The sequence below is a fragment of the Lagenorhynchus albirostris genome, chromosome 10 (assembly GCF_949774975.1).
Source record: "Lagenorhynchus albirostris chromosome 10, mLagAlb1.1, whole genome shotgun sequence".
Taxonomy (NCBI): Eukaryota; Metazoa; Chordata; class Mammalia; order Artiodactyla; family Delphinidae; genus Lagenorhynchus; species Lagenorhynchus albirostris.
Genome location: NC_083104.1, coordinates 103,631,726 through 103,647,312, shown reverse-complemented (window position 1 = coordinate 103,647,312; position 15,587 = coordinate 103,631,726). Strand labels below are relative to the sequence as shown.

Here is a 15,587-nt window from a genome sequence, read left to right as displayed (position 1 = left end):
AGGGCATCTTAGGGACAAGGACACAGCAGAGTAAAATCGTGAGGGATGGTGTGTGACCTCGGGCAAGTCCCTCACTCTCTCTAAGCCCAGCTTCCTCCTGTGTAAGATGCACATGACAGCGTCCACGCCAGGGTTAAATGAAAGGATTACTCTCAACGCTGGGCAGGACGACCAGTGAAGCCACTGCCGTCTGAGGGCCTGCGGTGAAGACCCGAGAGCTGTCCCACCAACAAGCTCACCTTCACCAGGGTCCGCGCGCTGCCCCGAGCACGGGTCCGTGTGAAGAGGCCAGCTCTGGGGCATGGAGAGATGTTCTCTGTGACCCCAACCAAAGGGGACCTCGGGAAAAGTAAGCTCCGGGTTTGTCTCTCGCCCTTACTTTAGAGTTTAACCCAACTCCACTATTGGCCTTAAAAAATATGGGAGCGACCACAGTGAACGCTACGCACGTGGCTCCTTCCCTTTCATACATTTATTCCTACTTATTCTGAGGAAATTTGCCTCCCTATTCGCCATAGTTTATCTTTTCTTATATCTTCGTTTCCAAACTAAATAGCGCTGACCCGAGCACACCCTGCTCCCGCGCCAGCGGCTCGCGGTGCTGCCGACGATGCTCCGCGGAGGTCAGTCCGGTGCGTCGCGCGTCGTGCGGCGCTTGGAATGGAGACGCGCGTGGTGGGGATGAGGACCGATCCGCAGCCGCCAGCCCCGCCTCCCCCGCCCCGTTCTCCAAACCGGTTCTTTGGAGGTTCCGTTTTTCATAATTAAGACTAAGGAGCGGTTAAAAAACAGAAGTGCTTTTTCCTGGAAACCAGCGTCTTAATTTGCAGCTTTTATTGGCAAACCTGGCTGCCAGTAAATACAGTCCTTGGCATCTCCCAGAATGTAATTTACTTGAGGAGGAGGCCCTGCTTTTTCTGTAACATGCACATCAATTAAAGGGGCCGCTAGGAAGGAATGTGGCCGGTGACTGCAAGCCTCCTAGGTCACCTAGGGTCCCGGGAACAAAAGCGCCCAGGCCCGTGCCTGGGTGTCCGAGCCGGTGCCTCCAAGGGGCCTCCCGACCGGACTCTTCCCTCCGGGGAGCTGGCTAGGTTGCAGGGTGCGAAAGCCAGGAGCCAGGCGGGGCCCTCCGGCGGCGAGGCCTCCCCCGGGTCCCCTTCCTCAGAGCCCCCTCCCGGGCGCCGCTCGGAGGGGCTGGACCGGCCGGAGGTGGGGCGTCGGGTCGCACACAGGAGGCCGCAGACGGCAGGGGGCGCTCGGGGCGCGTGCAGGGCCGGCCGGGGCCGGAGCCCACCGCGGTGCTCGGGTTGGCCGGGGACCTGCGCCCCGGAGCCCGGAGTTCCAGCCTCGGGGGTGGCCCTGCGGCTCCCCTGCTTCCCCTCCCGGCTCTCACGGGGGCGAGGCGGGAAGCCTGCGGGGGCCACCGGGACGCGCTCCCAGGTGCAGAGGCACGCGAGGACCCGGGAGGCAGGCGGGACGGAGCCAGGTGCCGGCGGTCCCGGCCGAGGGCCCCGCGGCCGCCCCAGGGCCTGGGGGGAAGGCCAGCCGCGCCCTACGCGCACGGACTGGGCGGGCGGCGCGTCCCAGGGCCTGGGGCGTCCGAGCTCAGGCTCCTCAGGCCGCTTCTGGGCGGGAGGGGGCGCAGCCCCGCGCGTGGGGCCCCAGTGCTGGGCTAGAGAGCCGGAAGCCCGCCGCCCGCGGGACCAGGCCCCGCCGGGGCAAGGTGCGGCCGACCCCTCCCCGCCCGTGGGGCCGGCCTGTCTGCGGGTCTGTCCGCTCACCAAGGCCTTTCCTCCGACACCCGGAGCCCACGCGTGGATGCAGAAGGCGCCCTCGCGCCGCATTCGGTGATGCCCGCACCGCGCACCCCGGGGCCCCGCGGGTCGTCGGCCGCGCCCGGGATGAGTCCCCGTCGCGGAAGATGGAGTGGCGGGGCCTCTCCCCTTCCAGGCCAGGCTGCGCCCCAGTCTAATGGGGACCCGGATGGGAAGAAACCGAGGCGCGCGAGTAGTCCTTTATGTTAATCCACCCTTACCAAATTTTATTTTTGTCCTTGGTGGTTAACGACAGGGGACAGTTCGCATCTGCATCTAACTCTTCCTGGACAAAGGAAGCCCCAGTCATGCGTAGCCAGGCACCGAGGTTGAAGCTTCCCGCGAGTCCTGTGGCCCTTTCTTGGTACTCAGCTCGCGCTGGGTCCCAGAAATGCTCTGGGAGACCGGGCTTTCCTGCAGAAGGGCGACAGGTGGTCCGACCCGGGGGAACCCCGAGCAGGTGTTGGCACACTCCCTCCCGTGAGAGTAATTAGTGGGACGTCCCGTCGTGGGGACTTGGGGGGCATTAAATTACCCCATCCTATAAGCTTCCTGTGGAGGCTGCCCTCGGGAGGGCAACTGTGCAATTCGTTCAATCATGGGCATCACTTTGTCTTTAAAACAATCAAAAAGCAAACGCTCTTTTCATTTATCGTAGGAATTATTTTTCTCCTAAGGAGGGGGCTGAATCAGGAAGACTGCATTAACAGAACCTGTACTCAGAAACCCCCCAACTAAGAGAAAAGTCGATCTGCCCGGAGTCTTGGCCACTAAGACGTGGGGTCCTTGTCCCTCCCTCCGCGGATGAACAGCACTTCCTGCCCGGCGGAGGGTTTGATAACGAAAAACGGCCACTGACACCCGCGTATCGTCTCCCACCCTGGGGCTTCAGGTCTTCATAAACGAGGCCACGTGGAGAACTTCGACAAAAACCTAAATAGCTCAAAGACACCTCGAAACAGACGTGGCTACAAATGCTTGCGACTTCAGTCTAGCGGGGAAGCCTTCAGGTCGCACTGTCAGATACCACGCGTCTCCCGACAGCGAAGGGCAAGGGGGAGGGAAGGCTTCGGGCGTGCAGAGCCCCCCGCCCCCCCAGGCTGCCCCGTCTAAAGGGGCGGCCCGCCTTTCCGGACTCCCGAAGCTCCCGGTCAGACCGGCCCTAACCCCCGACGGGCCAGCTTCCCGAGCCTAGGGCCGGGGCGCGGATAAGCCCAGACAGCAGGCGGTAAGGGCCTGCGCGTGTCCCGGGAGAGTCGCTGGCCAGGGCTGGGGGGACGCTGGAAAGTTCCCGAGGGGTCTCTGACAGGAGGACAATCCTTGCACCTTGGGCTGGGCTCACCGCCCCACCGGAACCCTTTTCTGGACTCGCGGGGCCCCCTCCCCAACCCCTATCCCGTTTTTCTTGAATTGAAAAGAAAAAGAGCTCCTCCGCTGCTGGCGGCCAGCGTTAAGCCACCGCCCCTCCCCCTCTTCCTGCGGTGTCACCATGCCGCGAACCGGGCATTTCCTGGAGTGCTCGCCACCTCTCCCTTCCTGGTGCTTTTCCAGCTAAGGCCCCGGAGGCCTGTTCTGCGTATCGCTGTGACGTCACGCCCCTCCCCAGAGCTGAGACCCCTCGGGGGCCCCGAGAATTGTGACCCCGGCTGGCGGGTCAGGGAGGGGACGGGGCGGAGAGGGCCAGCGACAGTCCCACCAAACATCCATTACCGCTGTCGCCTGCGGGACCTTCAGGCCGCAGCCGCGAGGTGTCAGAAAAGCAGCCGAAGGCTTCCTGCGGGGGCATTTCTGCCAATTGAGTTAAGGGTTGCGGGGAGACAGTGACTGAACCACCCGCGGAGCAGCAGAAGGGGGCATCAGAAACTCCAACCTGAAAATAAAAACCGTAACCTACTCCCCAAAGACTTCATTTCTGCGCCTTCATGTTCAAATACCACCACCGACAACAATAATAACATAAGTCGAGTACTTGAAATACAATCAAGCCGTTTAGTGGAGGTTTGCTTCCGAGGAAGCTTAAAAAACACAAACGCAAAGCTCTTTTCCTGGCGAGTATCCTGAGCTCGACCAGGAGAAAGATGATCTTCGTAAACTGCACCCCGCCTTTTTCCCGCGCGCCAGACACTCATTTCACAACGGCCACTTTTATACCCGAAGCGGGGCCCAGCACAGCCGGCTGTCGGATTTGCAGTTTACTAAGGAGCTCTTTCCACCTCTCGGGCCGCGGAGCCGGGAGCAGGGGAGGACGCGCGGGGACCGGGGCAGCGGGGCACCACGTCTCGCGCACGAGCCGGGTGCGGCCCGTGCTGGGAATACGGCCGAGTCGCCATCGCCGCGTAGGTCCCCGCGCACCGCGAGCGGTGGAAACGCGGTTCAAAGGCCGAAGTCGCCAAACGCTGAGGCGTTCGGGACGACCACTGACTTCCTTAGCCTCCAGGCTGAAGCCGGGGAGCCCACAAGGCCTCGACCAAAGGGGCAGATTCCGTCCGGGTGTGGGGCGGGGGCTGGACACGAATGCACTTTTCGTGTCGCGGGGCTTCTCCCCCCCCTTCCCTCACACGTGTTTAGGAGTCTTCTGACGATAAATCAGTGTTTTCCTCCAGACGCGGAGACGGGGCCTTGTGGACGCCCAGGAAAGGAGGCTGGAGCGGCCCAGGCGTGGAGCAGGCCAGGCAGCGCCCGGGAGCCAGGCTTCCGGGCACCCGGCTGGTTCAGAAAGAGCAGGTCCTCGCATATCTCCATGTCAGGGTCCACTCCGAAATGCAACATTTTAAAACTGCACAGGCCCGCGCCCTAACTCCTAAACTGCAGCTGCAGCTCAAATTGTGCAGAGGAGAAAGCCGGATTCAAGCCGGGAAGCCAAAAGGGTTCCCGACACGTCCTCGCAGTTAAAGATTGTCAGGAATTGGAGGGTGGAGGTGTGAGATGCGCCACGCTGCTCATCTTCACAGCCCCCTAGACGCGCCAGTTCCTCCAGCTTTGCAGGAAAGGGCCCGGAGGGGCTGTTCCAGCGTTGCCCAAGTGCAGAAGCGCGCTGCAGGAGAGGAGGCCCATCTCCTTCCTGCCCGTGGTTTCTCTCCCTTTCCTTCTTCCCATTCCATCCCAGTTCCCCGGAAACTGCAAGTCTCAGGCGCTTGCACAGGGATTAGCCGCTGTGCTCATCCCCAGGACCCTCGAACCCTGCAGGTGCGATTCTGAACGTTCCCCCAATTACACCCGTTATCTCTGCGAGCCGGCAGCCACGCGCGTGCGGAGAGGAAGGTGGGACCGTATTGACTTGCTTCTTGTCATCACACCTGCTATTGTCACTGAGCCCGCAGGCTGACCCCTGCTCTGAGCCGAAAGGTGCCGGACTCGACAAGAGGGGGCGGTCGCGGCGAATCCCGAAGAGGAATTGGGGTAGCCTCCAGGCTCCAGCAGCGCGCGCCGAAGACACCCACGCCGCCGACCACGGCCTCAAGCTCCTGGCAAGGCCCCATATCCCCCTCCCTTCTTTCTACTGGGGAGGGGTCGCAGGGACGGTGAGGTGGGGGCAACAACTCCGCCCCCACCGGGAACGGAGCTCGGCTGTGACTGAGCCCTTAAAACCGTGCCCTTTGTAAGCCAGCTCAGGACTGGAGAACTTCCAGGTGGGGAGGACTGGAGAACTTCCAGGTGGGGAGGACTGGAGAACTTCCAGGTGGGGAGGACTGGAGAACTTCCAGGTGGGGAAAACTGGAGACCTCTGGGAGCCGGGGAGCCTGGCGATCGGGGAGGGGAGGGGGGAGGAGGGAGGGGAGGGAGGGGAGGGAGGGGAGGGAGGGGAGGGGAGGGGAGGGGAGGCAGGGGAGGGGAGGGGAGGCAGGGGAGGGGAGGGGAGGCAGGGGAGACAGGGGAGGCAGGGGAGACTGGGGAGGCAGGGGAGGCAGGGGGAGAGGGGAGAGGGAGGGGGGAGGGGGAGGGAGGCGGAGGAGGCGGGGGAGGCAGGAGAGGGGGGAGGGAGGAGAGGGGAGGGCGGAGAGGGGAGGGCGGGGAGGGGAGGGCGGGGAGGGGAGGGCGGGGAGGGCGGGGAGGAGGGGAGGGGAGGCAGGAGAGAGAAGGGAGGCCCGGGAAATCCCAGTGCTGGAGTCGACCAGGCCGGCCAAGGAATGGGAAAGAACCAGCGCGAGTTGGGGCTCGAGGACGCGGTGACATCTGGGAGCGGCGGACGGAGGAAGGGTCTACGGGGGGCCCGGAGGGCCCGGCAAGTCTGCGGGAACAATGGACGTCCAGCGGAGGGCCCGGGTGGGGGACAGGGCCTGGCGCGGGCGGCGGGGCGCGGGGCCGCACGGCTGCGGGCGCGGGCGGGGCTCCGGCGAGGGCGCAGGCAGGGGCGCGGGCCGGCGCGCGTGTGGTCAGCCCCGCGGTCCTCCGCGGCGGGGCGCGGGCCGGCGCTGCTCGGCCTCCGGCTCCTTCGGAGGCGTTCCCACCTCCCATTGGCTGCCGCCGCCGTGATGGGGCGGGGCTCCACTGCCCGGAAAAAATGTAACTGCGTAAAAAAGTCCTCGCCTGGGTGACGGATGCTCAAAAGTTCAGAAGTTTTCCCAATGCTTCCTTAAGCGGGCGGCGCGCGAGAGACTGAAAAAAAGGTGACGCGGGCCCGGGCAGGCAGCCGGCGCGCTGCCCCCCGCCCTGGTTATCTGGCCGCCTTCGCCGGCGGCTGGGGCAGAGCCTCCTGGAAGCGCAGGCGGCGCGGCGAGCCGGACGTCTGCTTGTTTTCTAGTTCGGGCTCCTTTTTCCCGTTCCCGCCTGGAAGCTGCCGCGCGCGTTCTAGGCCGTCGGCCGCGTCCGCGTCCGGCCCTCTCCGCCGCCCCAAGCCTCCTCGGCGGCCGGAGGCGCCCCGGAGCCGGGCGAGCGCAGGGGAGGCGGCGGCCCGGCACCAGCCCGCAGGCCCGGACTCGGACTGGGCGGCCGGCCCAGCGAGGGCGGGGGGCGGCGGCGGCGGCGGCGGCGAGCGGGGCCATGCAGGCGCGCTACTCCGTTTCCAGCCCCAACTCCCTGGGAGTGGTGCCCTACCTCGGCGGCGAGCAGAGCTACTACCGCGCGGCGGCGGCGGCCGGGGGCGGCTACACCGCCATGCCGGCCCCCATGAGCGTGTACTCGCACCCGGCGCACGCCGAGCAGTACCCGGGCGGCATGGCCCGCGCCTACGGGCCCTACACGCCGCAGCCGCAGCCCAAGGACATGGTGAAGCCGCCCTACAGCTACATCGCGCTCATCACCATGGCCATCCAGAACGCGCCGGACAAGAAGATCACCCTGAACGGCATCTACCAGTTCATCATGGACCGCTTCCCCTTCTACCGGGACAACAAGCAAGGCTGGCAGAATAGCATCCGCCACAATCTCTCGCTCAATGAGTGCTTCGTCAAGGTGCCGCGCGACGACAAGAAGCCAGGCAAGGGCAGTTACTGGACGCTGGACCCGGACTCCTACAACATGTTCGAGAACGGCAGCTTCCTGCGGCGGCGGCGGCGCTTCAAGAAGAAGGACGCCGTGAAAGACAAAGAGGAGAAGGACCGGCTGCACCTCAAGGAGCCGCCGCCGCCGCCGCCGCAGCCCGGCCGCCAGCCCGCGCCCGCGCCGCCCGAGCAGGCAGACGGCGCGGCGCCCGGAGCGCAGCCGCCGCCCGTGCGCATCCAGGACATCAAGACCGAGAACGGTACGTGCCCCTCGCCGCCCCAGCCCCTGTCCCCGGCCGCCGCCCTGGGCAGCGGCAGCGCTGGCGCCGCCGCGGTGCCCAAAATCGAAAGCCCCGACAGCAGCAGCAGCAGCCTGTCCAGCGGGGGCAGCCCCCCGGGCGGCCTGCCGGCGGCGCGGCCGCTGAGCCTGGACGGCGCGGAACCCGGCCAGCCGCCCGCGCCCGCGCCGCCGCACAGCCAGGGCTTCAGCGTGGACAACATCATGACGTCGCTGCGGGGGTCGCCGCAGGGCGCAGCCGCCGAGCTGGGCTCTGGCCTCCTGGCCCCGGCCGCCGCGTCCTCGCGCGCGGGCCTGGCGCCCCCGCTGGCGCTGGGCGCCTACTCGCCGGGCCAGAGCTCCCTGTACGGCTCCGCCTGCAGCCAGAGCCCCGGCGCGGGCGGCTCGGGCGGGGGCGGCGGGGCCGGGGGCGCCGGAACCTACCACTGCAACCTGCAGGCCATGAGCCTGTACGCGGCCGGGGAGCGCGGCGGCCACGTGCAGGGCGCGCCCGCGGGCGCCGGCGCCTCCTCGGTGGACGACCCCCTGCCCGACTACTCCCTGCCCCCGGCCACCAGCAGCAGCTCCTCGTCACTGGGCCACGGCGGCGGCGGCGGCGGCCAGGAGGCCGGCCATCACCCTGCGGCCCACCAAGGCCGCCTGGCCTCGTGGTACCTGAACCAGGCGGGCGGGGACCTGGGCCACCTGGCGAGCGCGGCGGCGGCGGCCGCGGCGGGCTACCCGGGCCAGCAGCAGAACTTCCACTCGGTGCGGGGGATGTTTGAGTCGCAGCGGATCGGCCTGAGCAACTCCCCGGTGAACGGGAACAGCAGCTGTCAGATGGCCTTCCCCTCGGGCCAGTCCCTGTACCGCACGTCAGGGGCCTTCGTCTACGACTGCAGCAAGTTCTGATCCCTCCGCCCTGCCCGCCTCCCAGCCGAACTGAACCGGACCCCAGAGCAGAAGCAGCCAAAAGAACCGTCGATGCAAAACCGAAACCAAAAACCCAGTTTGTGAAACGTTCACGAGACCGGCGAACAGAATCCCTCCAAACTTTAAACTCATCAGCACGAAGAAGAGCATTTTCTTAAAAGATGGATTCGGAGCCGCCTCCACTTTGCCTTAACTCAATAAACAGAACCGTAAACTGTTTCGTACAGAGACAGCAGAGTCATGGTTTGTTAAAGGACAGTGTTACTCCAGATAACACGTAAGTTTCTCCTTCTTTTCAGAGAGCACGCTTTCCTCCTCCTGTCCTGTCCCTTCCCCCGCCGCCTCCTGCCTTCACGTCTCACCTGTAAGATACTATTTTATCCTCTTGAAAGGAGGTAGGAAGTCCCCGTATATGAAAATCGCTTTCTTTTTATCCATGGACTTGTTTTAAAATGTAAATTGCAACATAGTAATTTATTTTTAATTTGTAGTTGGATGTCGTGGACCAAACGCCAGAAAGTGTTTCCAAAACCTGACGTTAAATTGCCTGAAACTTTAAATTGTGCTCTTTTTTTCATTATAAAAAGGGAAACTGTATTAATCTTATTCTATCATCTTTTCTTTTTTTGTTGAACATATTCATTGTTTACTAATAAATTACCATTCAGTTTGAATGAGACCTATATGTCTGGATACTTTCATACAGCCTTAATTATTATAAGAAAAAGATTTCAGAGATTAAAACACTAGAAATTATCAATTCTCCTAAATCTCTGAAAAAAATGGAGACACCCTGTGACTATTCCTTGTCAAATTTCACATAAAAGTCTCTTTTTGTTTAGATTTTTTTTTTCCTGCAGCATCTTCTGCAAAACGTACTGTACAGGCAGCTTGCTTTGTGGCTAGTAAAGAGAGATTTTCCTTAACAGATCCGAGTTGGCATATACACAAATTCATTTCCTCCGTAATGACTGAACATGATTTGGAAATGTTAAGCCCATGAATCAGCAGCGGTCTCACCGCAGTGATACCTGGGTGTGGAGAGAGGTGGCTCTGCCTCCAGATACGCATAATGAAGATTCGGCTTGTGTATCCCATTAAAAAACCGCGATGTGTATTAGGCACCCCTGGGAGCCAAATGCTGGAGGATTTTCTTCCTGTTCATTTCACTCCTTTTTAAGAGGAAAAAACAAACCCCAGCTTTAAACGTATGTATATAACTCATCCCCATCTACAGTCCTTCATGTCTGTCGCAGAAGGATTGATTTAAAAACAAAACATGTATGGCGGGTTGGAAAGGGATATTTAATCTTTGGGAAACTTATTTTAGAAGATATGTTTGTTGAACAATTATTTTTTGAAAAAGATTTAAAACAATGACAAGAAGGAAGGAGCAAAGAGCAGGGCATTTTAGTCCAGGTGGTTTCTTTTCAATCCCATTTTTCTTGTTAATTTACAGTTAAACCTAGGGGGCAATCCGGATCGGCCCTCCCCCTTTGTAAATAACCCAGGAAATGTAATAAATTCATTATCGTAGGGGGATCTGCCCTGTCAATCAGACTTTGGGGAGATGGCGGTTTGATTACAGTCATTCAGGGCCTTTCCGTTTGTTTTCGAGATAATACAGTTTCCTGCTATCTGCCGCTCCGATCTAGAGGCAACACTTAGCAGTAATTGCTGTTGCTTGTTGTCAAAATTTGATCATTGTTAAAGGATTGCTGCAAATAAATACACTCTACTTCCAGTCAAAAACTGCTTTACGTGGCCTCTGATTTGCTGGGTCCCTGGCTCAGAGTCGCAGCCCAGCGGCCGGGGAGGCGCGCAGGGCGCGGCGTCACCCGGGGCAGGCGGCCGGGACCGGCCTTCCCGCCGCGCGACCCGCTCCGATTCGCAGCCCTGAGCCTGGGCGGCCTCGCGTTTCCCAGGGCCCCCACCCCACCCCTTTGGGTGGTGAAGGGGAAAAATCAGCGGACAAATCTCGTCGTTACCGCGTCGGCCCATTCGTGGGAGCCGAGCGTGGAGCGGGGCGGGCGGACAAAGGGACCGCGGTCGGAGCGGGGCTGTCCGGGTGCGGAAGGGAAGCGGACGCAGGTGACCGGCGGCCCTGTCCCCTCAGACGGGCACCAATCCCCACCCCCACCCCCCGAGGCGGGCAGCGCGGGCGGCGGGGAGCCTGACCTTTGCGGCTTGGCAGTCCCACTTCTCCGAGTCGGGGACGGTGGTGTAGACCCGGACCCGCCCGGGGTTTCCGGCCGGGGTGCGTCTCCGCGGCCCCGACGCCGGCCTCTGGGACCAGACGCTCCTCGTCTAATTAGGGTAGCGACGCGTCCCGGCCGTTCGCCGCCCACGCCCGCGTCCAGTCCTCCGCGACCGGGAGGGTCGGTGCGGCCGCGCCGAGGGGAAGGTAGCCGGAGCCGGGGCGGAGGGCCCGAGGGACTCACCGCGCGTCTCAGCCGGGCGCTGGGCTCTGGCTCCGCGCCGCGCTCGCCGCCTTTGTCTGGAGGACGCACGTGTGTTCGTTCGGAGCGCGGCGGGCGGAGGGGCCACGGGCGGGTCGCGCTCCGGGCGCCTGCGCGCCCTCCCCTCGCCGGCCTGACGGCCCCGGCCCGGCCCAGACGACGTGCCCAGCGGCGGCCCGGGCGGCCTCCGCGCGGGCTGCGTCCTCGTGCGGCGTGCGCGGCTGGTTTGCGGAGGCCTCGGGGCACCTGGAGCGGCCGCGCGGGTGGGCGGCGGGGCCCGCGACCTCCTGCGTCCCCGCGGCCTCGGCTGCCGGCCCAGGCCCGGCCCTCGGAGCCCGGCCGCCGCGGCGAGGGTGGGAGAGGGCCGGTTGGGCCCGGCGGCGCTTCCGACCCGGGCTTGTCCTTTCTGGGCTCCGAGTCCGGTGGCTGGAGAGGGAGCCGGGCGCGCGGCGCTCGACTCCTAGGAAAGGCCGGTGAGAAGCCCTGGCCGCACCCGGGGAGTGTTTCTGCGCTCGCTCGCCGTGGGAGCCTCTTAGCAATCATTTCTGCCTTCTTCATTCCCAACGTTTGAAAGTTAGGCCTTTAGGAAGGCAAGGCGTTTGAGTTATACGGATGCAGAGAAAGTAGTTATTTCTACGCGAGTTACCCACGTCGTTGCTCAGAAGCTGTGTTTGAGCAGAAGGGCACAAGTCCTGCTCCTTAAGCTGATTCTTAGGACCACTTCTGTGACGTTTTCTGCTCTCAGTACATTTGCTTTGGGCTTCTTAAACCAACTCCTGCCGCCTGAGCCCTGGGAAGCTGGGGCCTCCGTATTCGGAAGTCAGCACTCCTTGTACCTTAGTGCTTCGCACGTTTGATTTGTACCTTTTTCGCAACAAGGATAATTTTGCTGTAAAATATTCTAAGAAAAACTTCTGGATACTTTAACAAATAGCACAGTTTGAAATTATCCTAGGACACCAGGCGGGACCCAGTGGGGAACTTGGCTAATTTCGGAGTCAGCCTCTGTAGAGAGTTTTAGGGGAATAAGGACTTTTGTCCTGCGTGTGACAGCGGGCACTCCTTAGCAGTTTTTACCATGAGCAGGTAAACGTCAGCGCGCCACACGCCATACACAAGCTTGCACTTGGGGTGTCGTACGCGCGGTGGGCACTGTTCTCCAGGGTTATGTTGGTAGCCCCTTTCCACCAGGCTGCATGCAAACAAGCACACACTTTACAATTTATCATGCCATGCAGTTTGTGTCATTAATAATCGACATTTTCAGGGGAATAAGGCTCAATTGTGCTGGTGGCCGTAAGCCCTCGGCTGTTTCCTGCGGGGTCAGAAACAGGGTCAGGAAATGAGTGCCTTGCAGCCCTGTGGCTCCCCCGAACTTTGATAGGTGGAAGAGAGACAGGACCTCTTCTCAGCCCTGTTCCCTTTGGAGGGGTCTTGGTGTTTTAAGGTGGAGAACCACTAGTTTTGTTGTTAATGGTGCAGAACCCAGAGAGGCCTGAACCCTGTGCTGGTCCGGCTGCCTGGCCAGGCTGCCCAGGAGGGACAGGAGGCATCCCTAGCGGATCCGGGCCCCGACTCCCTTAGCAGGGTCGTCCCCTGCTGTTGGTGGCAGTTGGAGCGACAGTTTCTACCCCACCCCACGTCTTGGAGCCCCTGGAGAGGGGCCCCATTTGCTTCTGAGCCCAGTTCCACCGCGGGGGCCGGCCTGGTGTCCCGATGCCATCTCCTTGGACTCCTGTCGACTCATTTTGTAGAGCCATTAGCCCTTCCCACCCGGCCGTAAACAAATGTCGCTTTAGGGGCAAGATTGATGGTGGCCATGTAGTAAAGCTGGCCAGGCGGGACAGAAGCCGATTCTGTGTGAGCGGTTCTTCAGCCGGGCAGGGAGCTGGGGGGGGTCGGGGAGAAAAGGGACCAAGAGACTGTCAGAGTTCACCCCAGGAGTTGTGGGAGCAGCCCGGCAGAGGGCCCGAGGCTCCAGGCGGCGCGGCAGAGGGCCCGAGGCTCCAGGCGGCGCGGCAGAGGGCCCGAGGCTCCAGGCGGCGCGGCAGAGGGCCCGAGGCTCCAGGCGGCACGGCCTGCCTGACGCAGGCAGCGGCCACCGCGGAAGAGCCGCTGAGGTGTGCCGGGGCCTAAACGCCAGTTTCAAAGCCCCCGCTCTTCTGAAAGCTCCTATTTCAATTTAGAAGGAGGCCCAGAGGTTCCTGGCAAAGAGCTCTTCAGTAACGGCATTTCGGTGGCACCTAAACACAGTCTTCCTCTGCTGTTTGGGCCCCGTATCGGCAGCTGGAACTGGGTGGCCTGCTGCCCCTTTGCTCCACGTCTCCATTTTTGAGTGTAAATCGATCATCTGCACTAAGTGCTAAGTGTCTCTGCCCTCCGCCCCCCTTTCTGTCCTCTCCTTCTCCCACCCTCTTCCTCCCAGGCCCCCGCAGAAGGCCTTGCGGCCGAAGCCCCTCTAGGACGTCCCCGCGCCAGCCTGCACCGCCTCCCGAGGGGCGCATGCCCACCGTGCACAGGGCCCGGGCCGGACGCGGCAGCCGGAGCGCACACTCAGGCCCCAGACAGACCAGGACAGACCGGGCCACACGGAGCAGTCCGGGTGGGAAAGGGGCAATCCTTAATCCAAGGAATTCCAGCTCCAAAATCCATTCAGGAGAATGAAAGCCGCTTCTCCACGATGTTCTCCACGGGATTAGGAGTGGAAAATTGAGCAAAATGGACCATGTCCGCCTTATTGGAAACCAAAGTATGGTGTAGGGAGCATAAGGGCAACTGAGGACCTTTGCTGGGCCCTTTCCTGTCTTACCCTGGCTCCAGAGAAGCGCTCTGCTTTACATTATTTTGTTGTTATTGACTTTTTCCCTCACTGATTTCACATTTGCAGCATGTCGAGCATATCAGAAGGGACGCTGTACAATCTGGGATTTGCTTGCCTTGAGGCCCGGGTGTCTTCAGACGGGAGAGAAGGGTGGAGCTCCCAGAGGAGACACAGGACAGGGGAGGCCGGTCCTGCGGTCCTGAGAGGGCCTGACATTTATACCTGCTCAGGAGCGGTCGGCGGCGACCCTGCAGGATTCGGGGTGCTTCCCCAGGCTGCTCAGGAGCGGTCGCCGGCGACCCTGCAGGATGCGGGGTGCTGCCCCAGGCCTCTCATTTCTCCACGTGGCACCTCCCTCTCTTCTACCAAAGAGCATCTTCTCCCTCTGGTCTGCCTTTGGGTTCCTCCAAGCCGCTGCCTGTCCCCTTCCCCTCGCCGTCCCTCACTGTCACTCCCAGGAAGGACCCTGGGTGGGCTGCTCCTTTGCCCCCGAAGTCAACACAGCTTGGTGCTGCTTGGGTGGCCCTGGGAGTGCCGTTTGCGAACCCAGGGAGTGAGCAGTGGGCAGGCGGCCAAAGCCAGGCGGTGGGGCGTCTCCAGTGACCTGGGTGGTGGGACCCCGGCGTGGCCTAGGAGCAGAGGAGGACCTCTCCAGGGGCTCCACCAGGACTCAGGAGTGGAGGTTGGGGAACGAAGGGGTTCGTTGTAGGGCTTTGGGGATGAGTTAGATCAGAGATGAGAGAGGGAGAGAGAGAGGAGACAGACGCCTTCCCTCCTCCATTACCTACCCCAGGGAAAAGGCAGGAAAACCAACATATTTAGCGCCATTAACTCTTAAGGCCTCTGCATTTCCTTCAGTATAAAAGCAGGTCATTGGGCCCGGAGGCTGTGCTGGGTCTCCTTAATGGCTACAGATGTGCAAACCAGACAGGAGAGGGGACCATGTGCTTAGGCGGCAGCGATCGGATTCTTAAAAATCTGCGAGTGGAGGAAAAATGAGAACTCTGTCCTCTGAGTTGAGCGAGCTCGGCGTCCCCCGCGGCGCACCGGGTCCCTGACACCGCGGAGGCCACACCCGAGCCCGGTGCGCAGCGCCTGGGTCCAGGCCCGGTTGCAGCCGCCCCCGGGGACTTCCGTGCGGTCCCGAAGAGGATTTTTATCATTGTCACCCCGCAGGACACATGGGGACAGCGGCCGGGCCTCGCTGCTGGCCGATCGGGTCCCGGCGAGAGGAGGCGGAGGGGCCGTCGGGGAGAACACGGGAGGCCCCACCGCGGCTCCCACGGCCCGGGCTGACTGGGTGCCAGACATTCCCGGAGGGACCTCGGCCCCGGGGCCCCGCGGGGGCTTCCTGCGCGGAGCCTCGGGAAGTGCCAGGCAGTGGTTTCCAGTGTTTAGTGACCGAGAAGCAACCCAACGCAGCTCGGCTTTGCGGGCCGGTCCCCGGGTGGGTCGATGGAGCTGGGGCCGCGGGGCGCCGTCGGGGAGAAGCCGCGCGACAGGAAGGCCTCGCCGGATGGCCCTTGCCTGGAGGCTTCTCGCCATTTAAAGCCAAACTCCGGCCGCGGTCCTGCCCCCTTCCAAATAGACACTTCCGCGCCCGGGCCGCCGCTCCAGCTCCAGTCGGGTCTCACGGCCGGCCCGGGCCCAGCGCCTCCCGTCGGAGCGGCCGTCGCCAGAACCCCTGCTGCAGCCGCCTCCCCCGGTTCACCCACCCTCCTGTTGGGAGTCAGGCCTTCTGAGCGCTGTCTCCTCGCGTGCCCTGGGCGCGCCTGGGAGAGGCCGGGGCTGAGCCGTGTGGGACTTTCTGCTTCTTAACTGCAGCTCTCTGTCAAGTCTTAGACCGCGCTCGGGCTCAGG

The 15,587-nt window shown here is 62.5% G+C and overlaps 1 protein-coding gene and 1 long non-coding RNA gene across 2 annotated transcripts in view; one reads left to right on the top strand and one right to left on the bottom strand.

The window, feature by feature from the left end:
• LOC132528269 (uncharacterized) overlaps positions 1-10,801 on the bottom strand; it is a 52,880-nt gene extending 42,079 nt beyond the window's left edge. The window contains exon 1 of the long non-coding RNA XR_009543154.1: positions 10,626-10,801. This is a non-coding gene — a long non-coding RNA (uncharacterized LOC132528269). The remainder of the gene's footprint in view (positions 1-10,625) is intronic.
• On the top strand, positions 6,361-9,126 carry FOXC1 (forkhead box C1). Its single transcript, XM_060163832.1, has one exon. The coding sequence runs from the start codon at positions 6,798-6,800 to the stop codon at positions 8,424-8,426; it is 1,629 nt and encodes a 542-aa protein (XP_060019815.1). The 5' UTR covers positions 6,361-6,797; the 3' UTR covers positions 8,427-9,126.
• Positions 10,802-15,587: the final 4,786 nt, after the last annotated feature.